Source organism: Manduca sexta, chromosome 13 (genome assembly GCF_014839805.1).
Source record: "Manduca sexta isolate Smith_Timp_Sample1 chromosome 13, JHU_Msex_v1.0, whole genome shotgun sequence".
In the NCBI taxonomy this organism is placed as follows: Eukaryota; Metazoa; Arthropoda; class Insecta; order Lepidoptera; family Sphingidae; genus Manduca; species Manduca sexta.
The window spans coordinates 10,917,360-10,928,564 of record NC_051127.1 but is presented as its reverse complement, the minus strand read 5'-3'; the positions used below and the strand labels follow the sequence as shown (position 1 = coordinate 10,928,564).

The window sequence follows — 11,205 nt, the reverse complement described above, 5'->3', positions numbered from 1 at the left end:
CAATTCATTATTCCTCGAGAGAAAATGTTTAATTAGTACATAAAATTACATTATTCCAACATCCATATTCAGTTGCCAGTTATCCTGCGTCCAGACATCGTAACCTCCGAGCCGAGCCGAACCACATCACCGCGTATTGGATACGCTCACGCACCCGTTGTAGACGGGCGTCTACAACGGATGCAACGTATTCAGATACGTATTTATCGAGTTCACTTTAAATTTATCGAGTTCATGTCTGAACATGAACTCGATAAATTTAAAGTGCAGGTCACACTCTAACACAAATCTACAAATTAGCACACAACCGTAGGTGCGTTTATCACGTCTTTTTCTAATTTCCATCACTATTTCAATACTAAAATACACCACTTTTAGTCTCTTGTTTATAGAAAAACAATAAGATGAATAAAAAATTACAGACATGACTTTTATTCCCAATGGGGTAGGCAGAGATGCAACGCGGGCACCCACTTTCCGCATGTCTTCCGTCACATGATTAACAAGGTGCCATATCACATAAATTCTAGACTCCGGGCTGACACTGAACAGAAAACCTAATATCAATTTGCTAAACCCGTGATTCGAACCCGGAATTTCAGAACAGTGGCACCCTCTGAGAAGGGCCCATGGACCTCCAGGTGTCCGCAGTCCTAAGGTTAGGAAACCCTGGTCTAGTCATACTATTAAAAAAGGCTTATAATTATGTACAAGCTACAAATACGTGTGGGTTGGACGTTCGGCTAGATGTTAACTACTTCACGATCCATGAAACCCCATGTCAAAACAGCGTTACTGAAGACACACGCACTCACAATAGCAAGTATGGACGTCTCCCGAACCCGAAATGTAACCGAGTTGTTTTGGCGAGCCAGAAAATATCGCCGTCCACACTTGGCGTAACATACCTGGTAACTTAAACTCATTGTCCCCTTTTTACGGAAGTTCGCGAGGGGTCACGTCATAACGTAACACCGTATATACAAATAACCCAATACACATATATATTGGCGTTGTTGTTCAAGCTCGGACTCTTTTCGGCAAACGGTTTCGATGTCTGGAAGCAGCATTACGTTAAAGATGCCGTTCAATCAATGCTATCAAATGTTATTGACAATGGAAACATTCTGCCAATATATCATTGAATGTTGATAATCATTAGTGCATTAAAAGTTAGTAGTAATTGGGGTACTGGGACCATGGGTGGGGATGGTGTTGGTAGGGACCAGGCGGCTGCTGGTATCCCCAAGGTGGCTGGTATGGTTGCTGGTAGGAAGGGTCGTAAGACTGCGCCGTTGCAGCTGCAGTCTGGTAATACGAATTGTTTCCCGCCGTTGTGTTAATGTTAGTAGGTACAACGGTGCTTCCATCCTTTTTCTTGGCTGCATCGGCAGTACTGTAAAAATGAATATAGTATCAAGCAATGGTATAACAAAAAAATATGCTTAGCTACCTACAGCTTGCAGAGCTGTAGTGCGTGAAGTATAGGATATATGGATACCTAGGCGGCGGCGGCGGGTCGTGCTTGTCTTTGCGCGCGCGCTTGCGCAGGTGCTTGTGCAGGGCGCGCGCATGCGCATGAGCGGCGCGAGCGTCGGCCGCAGCGCCGAGCTCCTCGGCGAGCTCGCGCCGCCGCCACGCCATGCCCGCGCTCACCTCCAATTCCGCGCCCTCCTGCTTCTCATACGACTGCACCAACTCTGAACACACAAATCTTTTATTATTAACTAGCTTCCGCCCGCAGCTTCGTCCGCGTGGATTTCGGACTTCAAAAATGGAGCCGGTCGCGAACGTTCGAGAATGTTCGTTTTACGAAGCTACTCGCTAGGTGATTCGCTAGCCTCTAGGTGCCAAGCAAGCCGCCTGCCTGTGCGTTCGCGACCTTATATATATATATATACAAAAATAATCCTTATAGCATGATTCAGTATTCACGCATGATGGCTTATTATTAGCGTATTTCATGTATAACTTTGGTGTTTCTATACCGATTTCTATGATTCTTTTTTATGTAATATTTAATAATGTTAACTTTTTAATTAGGGATGACTGGGAGTGTTATAAACGTAAGAGTAGACAAATATAATGAGAAAGCTTCGAACTGCTAAGCTATCGGGAGTTACACGTGTTATTGTGAGTCAACCATAAAAGATAGACATATGCTGTCGTGGGATATTTTTACATAATTTTAAGGAGAACATTTCCGTCATACATGATTTCTGTGTAGCTTTAACCATTAAGTTTGCACACGCGACGGAAGCTTAAAAAATGAGTAACTTCTCCCGTTTTCCCAACATTTCCCTTCACTGCTCTGCTCCTATTAATTGTAGCGTGATGAAAAGTATACTATAACCAGCACAGGAGTATGGCAAATAATTGTACCAAGTTTCGTTAAAATCCGTCGAGTAGTTTTTGTTTATATAACGGTTATACAGACAGACAAAATTTTTACTAATTGCATTTTTGGCATCAGTATCGATCCCTAATCACCCCCTGATAGTTATTTTGGAAATATATTTCATGTACAGAATTGACCTCTCTACAGATTTATTATAAGTATAGATAACAAATTTAATTTATATCAGATAAGATTTGCGGATGATCTGCAACAATGAGTCTGAGTAACTCATTTTTTTTTATTTATTCGGATTTTTTGTCTTTCATTACAAATTTTAAGGTTTCAAACTACTATACCAGATTTCACAATTCGCGAACGTATCATATGAACACTAACCGTCCAACTCCGCATATGTGGTGCCATCGGTGTGTAGTGCGATGTCGACTCTCTGCATATGAAGTCTCGGGTTGAGAGGGTCGATAGATAACGCCTTGTCTAATACTTTCCTCGCGCCGGCAGGATCTTTTCGCACGTGGAATAGAAACCGGGCGTATTTAATGGAGAGAGCTGAACTGATAGCCTTATTCTTGGCACCCGATATATAGGCTTCGTACAGCTGAGCGCACTTATCATAGTCGCCACGACGCCGTTCGAGGTTTACACGTCTGTAACGGAAAAATACTTATTTTCTAATGTCTATTTTTTTATTTGTTTTATTTTTTATACCTTGCCTGCATATTATCAAGAGACATCTCTATTAAAAAAATAATTAGAAATCATAAAAATGTATACTTTATACAATAAAGTCATACCTGTACTGTATTTGGACTAGATGTGGATGAGTTTTCTCTATCCGGTCGAGTATCTCCGCCGCCTTAGTGGGATTACCCTGGGCCTCTTCGAAGTGTGCCCAATAGAGATGTAGGTCAGGCTTGTCCAGGTGATGAACTGTACACGCGCGCTCCAAAACCTCGCGCTCTATAGCGATCAGTTCCGGATCGGACTCCGCACGTTCTTCTAAGAATTTTACGAGCTGTTGGACAATTCAAAAATAAGGGTCAAACTGACTAACAACTATTATTATTTATACTAAAGTTATTGAAGAGTTTGTTTCTTTGTTCGGACGCGCTAATCTCAGGAATAATTATACAGATTTTATATTACTCCCGAATGCTGTAGGCTACCTTTTATCTCAGAAAAATATTTATGCCGGAAAAACTTTGTCATGCTGTCAGAGCCGCAGACAAAAGTTAGTATTTAATACACTAATGGGTCATGCAACTTTTAGGCCCATATTAGGCTATGGGTCTGAAAAAGACTTAGCAACACTAAGTAGAACAAGATGTACACCTGCTCATCATTGTGATAATACAAGTGTAAGTTTATTGTATATTCCCTTCACCTTCACTGACCTGTTATACTGTCCAAAGAAAAAGGTTAACCTGCAAGATATAAACCTAAAGGTATAAAAATATTGAAATGAATGTACACACCCTCATCCAAAACTCTTCATAGAGCGCGCAGGCTATGAGGCACCGCTCGTGCAAGACGAGCGCGCGTTTGAACGAGCCGTGTTGCTTCTCCCACTCCAAGTACGATTTCCAGTTCTTCAATTGACATCGCTCTAGTGGTTTCACGTGGAAGTACGGCCGTTTAATCTGAATCGTTAGATAAAATATAATGAATAAGAAACCTGAGTTATCGATGAGTGAGCTGAGTATATATTAGTATATTTATTAGTTGTGATGGCATTAGGGCGGGTAAAATTATAATACTTATTTTTGGTGTTAATTTTGTTCGAAAGTTAGTTTATTATTTTATATCCATGGTACGAGTAACTTATAATAAGTGTTATTTTCAAAAAAGATAAGTATATGGTTATACCAACGCAATGTCATATGACCTTATATAGAGTTTACATATTTGAAATATATAATATATATATATCTTACGCCTTCTTCGAAAGTCCATCTTGCTGCTACTTGTTCACTGGTAGCTTTGTGTACTTTTCTGCGAGCAGCAATAATACGCTCCTTAATCGCTTGTGCCTCTTCTTCAGACGCCTGACAATTAATTTTAGTCATTAAAGGTTTGTGAAGGCAGATCGAAAATGACACGTCACGTATTTCCAAAATATTTTTTATATTGGCCATTGCTAAGGGCTATACGTGTGGCTGGATGTTTGATGCTAATACGACATGTAGTGTATTATGTTTGTTACCACGTGGTCGGAGGGCTCGTCCTCGCCGGGCGGCAGGTCGAGCTGCGGCTGCGCGCCCGCCGCCTCGCGCACCTCGCCGCGCAGCCGCACCAGCTCCGCGTGCGACACCACGCCCGGCGCCGGCTCCGACATCACGTGCTCTTGGAAACTGAACCAGACAACAACTCAATAGAAACCGAGTCCATAGTGACCGACCGAAACTTCGGCTTCGGTCACCTTCGGCCAACAAAACACTTCTGGCAAAACTTCCTAACAAGCGCCAAAATCAAACGAAATAATGTTATAATCCACGTTGTATCGATTTTTTAATAAAAAATGCGTAGTAAATTTTATAATCCCAAAAGCAACTACCGTCAATATCATCCTTCAATTTTAAAATAGTAATTAGTATATATATCAAAGGCTTCAGTTAACGGCTTCGGCCCTTCGATCACCTTCGTGTGGTGATAATCGATTATCTACTGACTTACTACGGCACTGTCTTTTGAACACATCTATCTACTTAGGTAACAGCTGAAAATATAATTGTGTATTTACGCAGTTCAAAAGTTAGTCTTGAATAATAACAAAGCTGCCTATTATTAATTAGAAGGACTTAACATACATTTGGTGTAGTTGTGGATTTAATGTGAAAATACAATAAAATCATATTAAAATAAAAACTATGGTATTATTATAATATGTAAAAATATACAGAAACTTAAACGTGTGCAATACTCACTTATCAAAATGGGACGTGTAACCGAGTGTCGGTGTGGCCAGCAGACGATCATAAATATTGGTCACATTGAGTGCAGAACCATTTTCAGCTTCCCACTTGATGTAAGACTCCCAGAGGCGATCAGAACGGAATTCTAAGCCACACGCGTCTGTAATTATATCATTGTAAATATGACCATGGCTTTTTTGCATTTTCACGGTCCGAGAACAAGTAGAAAAGCCTGCTCATGACAGTTTCAAAATTGTATCGGAGATTGGCACGAAAAATACAATAGCTTTATTTCTTTTCTGCAACTACACGAGGTTTACAAAAGGCGGTTATTACAAAATTATACATACATATTCTTATTTACATTAAATTTAAAAATGTTAATCAGACTGAAAATATACACACCAATAGCTCTTTCATATTGAGTTCTGATGAAAGCATGGTCTTCGTTCCTAGTGGCCTTTATATGATTGAGATAATGTATCCATAGATCCACTGACAGTGGTATAGCTTTTAACCCCCTTTCCAACACCTGAAAGCCAATGGGATAGGTCAAACGTGGCCCGCGCGTGTCAAAGTATTGCCGTAACGACGACAACACTATGCAAGCAAGGGAATATTCAATAGCATATTATAATATGTGTCATATAATTTTGAATAGAAAAAGAGAGACGTTGTGTCGTGGGTGGATCGGCGGCGCATGCGGTGCGAGCGTTACAAGCGGCGCAGACGCAACGTCTCTCTTGTATCTATCGTATATAAAATGTTTGTCTGGGCATATTACACCTGTTCACACGCGGCGCGTCGCTGCTCGTGGTGCCGCCGTCTTCTGTTCCTAACGCCATTGAATGGCTAAATGGATGGCTCGCTGCACTCCATGCTACCATGGATTCGATGTCTTAATTATATCCATCACTCACAACTTATTTAAATAACATACATGAAAAGTATTACAATTCATCATGTGTGTACAAAATATAATAAATATATGCACTAGATTATAAAATATACACCACAAAAAATATATCACTAGTACGTAATCTACATCATATAGGGTGGTAATTCCGTTGCGAACTGAAGACTTTGGCTTACGATCGCGACCCTCGTTGCACTGTTGGGAAAAAAAATAATTGCAAAATACCAGTTATGTCTAAAATATTTTAAAATCCATGTGTTAAGACATATTGATTGACATCAGGTGCAAGCCTTACCAATTCTCCAAATACTTATATATATAATTTTGTATATACAGACGTTTCTCACCTCTAGGCACTTCTTTTTACTCCCTTTACGCTTTTCGTAGTCTGCGTATTTTCGCCAGTAACCGTAACAGTATGGGTAGTGAGACAAGAATGCGTCGTAGGCTTCACGTGCTGCCTCCACGTCGCTCTGTAAAACAATTCCTAAATTAACACAATCAATCCATCATCATACCTAAATGATTCAATGCTCTATGCTTATTATCAGTTGGCCCTTGCAAATCCACAAAGTTTTTCAGTCAACTGTCGCCTCATAAGGCACACAATTGTTAGCAATTTTTTTCATCATAATGGTACATCAGCTTGTATTTTTAATAAGTGCCATATAAAAGTCTATACCTCTTGGTCCACATATTGTAACAGATATGTCCAGCCAGTGAAATCTGTAGGATCATCATTGACCACCTTCCAATACTTGTCCAGTTCTGGGAGGGTTTTCTTTTTTGGTTTTTCATCCACTGATGTCCGTTTTTCTGCAGGTATTGGTTTACTTTCTCCATTCTACAATATACGTAATTTTTTTTATTAAAGCAACCAGGAATTTAAAAGGCATCTTCCATAGACAGCGCCAGTGGCGCATTACACCAAAAAGTGTAAAATGAAACATACATGCAAGATTTTTTTTTTATATTAAGATCTATAGTATGTTCAGTTTCTGATTCCCAAATGTGATAATAATATGTAACCCAATCACAAATTAGATATTACAAATTATGTTATTATTCTCTAAATTCATACCTTAGCAACTGCTTGTTTTTTATTTGAGGATTCGTTTTCTGATGTTGGAGATCCAGGATCATACCCGTCTTGTTCCTCACCAGTTTTACGTTTGCGAGATTCTTTAGCATCCTTCTTTGAAGCTGGTAATTCATCTTCTGACACAACCTTAAACAAATGATATAACTTTGATTAGAATATAATAATAATAATCATAACTGATATTTTAAGGCTGAAAGGTATTAAATAGGCATCTGTGAGGTTAACAGCACATGATTATTTTCACCCATTTGTAAATTGAGTATTCTATTATGGAAGTTCAAATTTACAAATGGAAATTACATGTTTTATCCATGTGCAAAACACTAGATAAGTTTGTCTTTGCATTGCGAAGTGTATGTAGCATACCCTCGGAACATACAGCACTAACAATCTATGTATGTACGTAACCATGACATAGGATCAGTTCTGTGACTTAGCTTGTTGTGGTAATTCTACACAACGTGCTTAAACTTTCCTGACTGAAAAAAATGTATAAGAGTGATATACTATGCTGGTCCTTTTGATTCTTGCAAACTGTTTTTGATTAAAACAAAAACACTTACATTGACAGAGGTATATACAGAGGTATATCCTCAGAACTAAATTTTATGTCAAAAAACATCTATAATTGCTTAAGAAAATAGGTAAAAATAGTTTGTTAAGTCAAAGGGACGCAAGAAACCTAGCAATGAGAAAATGTAAAACAACTCCTTATGGGAAAAGTTGTGAAAGTAGATGTGTTAAAATCTATACTATTACATAAAGCTGATGAGTTCACCAACAAACTCACAGATTTTCCTTTTTTATAATATTAGTATAGATATTGGCATCATATCAAATGCGCCCAGGTTATTGTCGAAATATGCTAAGAATACTCTAAGACTTTTTGGTTACAGTTACAACTCTGTTACAATCTTTACAAAATTCTTAACCTTATTCTTACAAAATACCAATAATTTTAGCTTCCTTTTCAAATCTATTAGGGTCAGTGACCTTATCTGTTTGTTTATTTTTGATTACAATTAGTCAATATGCTTTCAATTAAAATAAAAGTGTGTGAGCATAAAAATTTGTTTGATCATGTCCAAAGTAATTTTTTTTTAGAATCACCCTCTTTAGTGATTACCAAGACAATTTAGTTAGCAATGTTGGTTAACATGTGTTAGCTAGACTTGTGCGGGCTACACGGGTGTGGAAACTAAGCCCCAAAAAATCATGTGAAAAACATTTTGAAAACATAAAATATGTAGCAATTATAAATGGCAATAGCAAAAAGTTTGAACCTCAGTATCTGCTGGCAGCTCAGCCGGTTTGGGGCCAGGTAGCTCATCATCCGACACATTCTCAGCATCCTTGATACTTGGTTTTTGCACCTCAGGAAGTTCATCCTCTGAAACAACTTCAGTTTCTTCGGCACCTCCAACCTTATGATTAAAAATATATATTCTATGTAACTAAAGTGTGCTCTATCAATATACATCATTTAGAACAGACTAACTAACATAGATCACTAATATTCCAAAGTCCTTATCAAATAGTCTATAGTAAAATTATACAAATACTTGATGTGGGTGAGAGTAAATTACAGCACAATCCCAGTATATTTTAAAAATAATAATTTATTCTTACCTTTACAGCTCTTTTAACTGGAGTTACACTTTCCTTGACATGTTCTTCTGTAATTTTTTCAATATCCTCAACCTGAAAAGAAAGTGTATGGTTATACCATAAAATGTTTTGAGTATTTAAAATACTTGACACTGTGAAATTTACAATGGGAATAGAAAATGCATGCTTTATTTAGTTTTGTTCAAAAACATAGGCAATAAAATTGTGGTTAGGGTTAGAGCCAACAGTTATGGGAGTTTATAGATAAATTGTTGTGGAGACATTAATAATAAATATTGTGTATCACACATAATGTATATTACAATTAATGATTTTTTTTTATTATAAAAACATACACATTAGTATGTATTTAGTATTTATCATGTATGTTTACAATATTATTTTAAACTAATACAGTATAAAAATAAGTAAATACTATTGAATAAGGTACCTGGGACATTTCGTTTTCAGCAGCTTCTTTATCAGAGTCATTGTTGTAACTCTTAGATTGTTCATCATCAACCATTTCTTCATGATAGTCACCTTGTTTATTTTCGTCTGTAGCAGTCTTTTCTGCGATTCCTGCCTCATCAGTGGTAGCCATGTCATTTAAATCACTGCTTTCGTTGGTATGCCCAAAAACAGAGTCTATTGTTAATTTCTGGGTAACGTCACCCTCAGTGTCCGAAGCCATTTTATATCCGGCGTCACCTAACAACGAATCGCCGTCTAGAACATTGTTCATTGAATCGCTGTGGAACGTGACGGCGTTGTCCCCGACATCAAACGAGTCCGAGTTGAATCCATCTGTATTGTTGCCTAAATAATCCCCAACACTGCCCGTCGACAATTCAACTGCGTTAAGGAACGCCTGGTTTGAAGTCGACGACTCGTCAACAGCTACCGCGTCCACACTATTGAACTCACCCTCCGTGAGCAAATGCGATAATCCGTTGGAATTTTCGTTGATCAATGGTCCTTCATCTGTATCCACTTGTCCGTCGGATAAGCATTTCTGAAAACAAGCTACTCGGTGCTCAATTTCACATTGGACATAACGCAAAAAAGCCAAATTTATAACCTCTCACCTTACACAGCTTACCTGCATATCAGAACTAGTGTCATCGTCCATTTTAGAATTTGGTTTCTAAAGTGAAACAATTATTAATTTACCAGAGTTATGGGCGACAGTTTTATTAATGAAAATATCCATAAATCATTACGAAAACAGAAAATCAAGCAAATTTACAACGGAAGTAAATCTCCGTTATAATCTACGATTTATTCAATAACTGGTAGGGATGTAAATGTATTATTAAGGTATCGATTTTTTTAAAAAATCGATACATGGAATTAATACAAGATATCTTTACCTATTACTTATAATATAATTTGTGGCACAAATTTTGTGCAAGTATTTCTACTCACTCCTGAAACAGGTTTTTTTCATAGCAACACAGTTTAGCGAACAAAATAAAGCAAAATCACCTTGGTGTTGAATTAATAAAGAAATATTTCTATTAAAACATAAACTGATTATAAATAATAAATTAAAGGGAGATTATTGACACATAATCTTAAAAACAACAAATTATATATAATCAAAATATGAACAGAGTAAATTCTGAATCTAATGAAATATTGAATAAAAATGCGTTTACATTTTTCTAATCTTATAAACGCACTTATAAGCTCTTTTATTATAATCTGAGTAAAGCAGAGTGGATTTTGGATCTGAATCTAGACGCTTGCGCCAGCATTAATTAATCAGATTAATCTGAAAAGGAAACGAATTCGGTTACGAAAAAATTCAACATAATATAAGTTAGTGAGGTAGCGCCATATTATATGGGATCCGTGTTTTGTATTTAGATTCTAAATTTTATTTCTTATTTAGAGCTGATTCCAGATTTATAAGCCCGTACTAAATAATAGTAACCAGACAGAGATAGTTATAAAATAATACTCAATTCTAGTAAAGCACACTCTCGAATTCGACTCCTGGATCAAATAAAGTTATGTTGGGATTCATTGCTTAGAACTAGCGCAGAGTATTCAATTTGTGCCTAATACAGGGAATGGCTCGCCCTATATTACACGATGCATGAGACAGAACAAATATGGAAAAAAGAATGCGAGAACTAGTTACTCCTCAGGAAATAAAACGTGTGAACTCTATGCATTTATTATGTTGTCTTATTCGATTTGAATCGATTTTCAATCTTAATCAATTCTCATGGAAATCAAATTAAGTTAAATCGATTCAATAATTGACAGAACATGAACTCTTAAAATAAACTAAGAACAGAAG

The 11,205-nt window shown here is 37.3% G+C and overlaps 1 protein-coding gene across 2 annotated transcripts; it reads right to left on the bottom strand.

Annotated features, from left to right (window-relative positions):
- Positions 1 to 7: 7 nt before the first annotated feature.
- On the bottom strand, positions 8 to 10,221 carry LOC115443449 (pre-mRNA-processing factor 39). 2 transcript variants are annotated; one of them, XM_030168852.2, is made up of 16 exons: positions 9,997 to 10,221; positions 9,346 to 9,909; positions 8,916 to 8,987; positions 8,570 to 8,710; positions 7,266 to 7,412; positions 6,867 to 7,028; positions 6,532 to 6,657; positions 5,674 to 5,800; positions 5,281 to 5,428; positions 4,560 to 4,707; positions 4,291 to 4,401; positions 3,832 to 3,996; positions 3,151 to 3,371; positions 2,735 to 3,003; positions 1,502 to 1,700; positions 8 to 1,396 (listed from the first exon to the last, which is right to left on the bottom strand). In XM_030168852.2, exons 1-16 carry the CDS (start codon positions 10,024 to 10,026, stop codon positions 1,174 to 1,176), a joined length of 2,853 nt encoding a protein of 950 aa, XP_030024712.1. In that variant the 5' UTR covers positions 10,027 to 10,221; the 3' UTR covers positions 8 to 1,173. The 2 variants fall into 2 exon arrangements, with proteins under 2 accessions (XP_030024712.1, XP_030024713.1); XM_030168853.2 differs by having other exon boundaries at positions 9,346 to 9,920; positions 9,997 to 10,198.
- Positions 10,222 to 11,205: the final 984 nt, after the last annotated feature.

What these genes read in the sequence shown, in the direction of transcription:
- LOC115443449 (XM_030168852.2), bottom strand. Translation starts at nt 10,026, where the DNA reads ATGGACGATGACACTAGTTCTGATATGCAG. An exon ending in ACACTAGTTCTGATATGCAG is followed by an intron (nt 9,910 to 9,996) that starts GTAAGCTGTGTA and finishes GCTTGTTTTCAG; the next exon opens with AAATGCTTATCCGACGGACA. An exon ending in CTAGTCCAAATACAGTACAG is followed by an intron (nt 3,004 to 3,150) that starts GTATGACTTTAT and finishes TTTCCGTTACAG; the next exon opens with ACGTGTAAACCTCGAACGGC.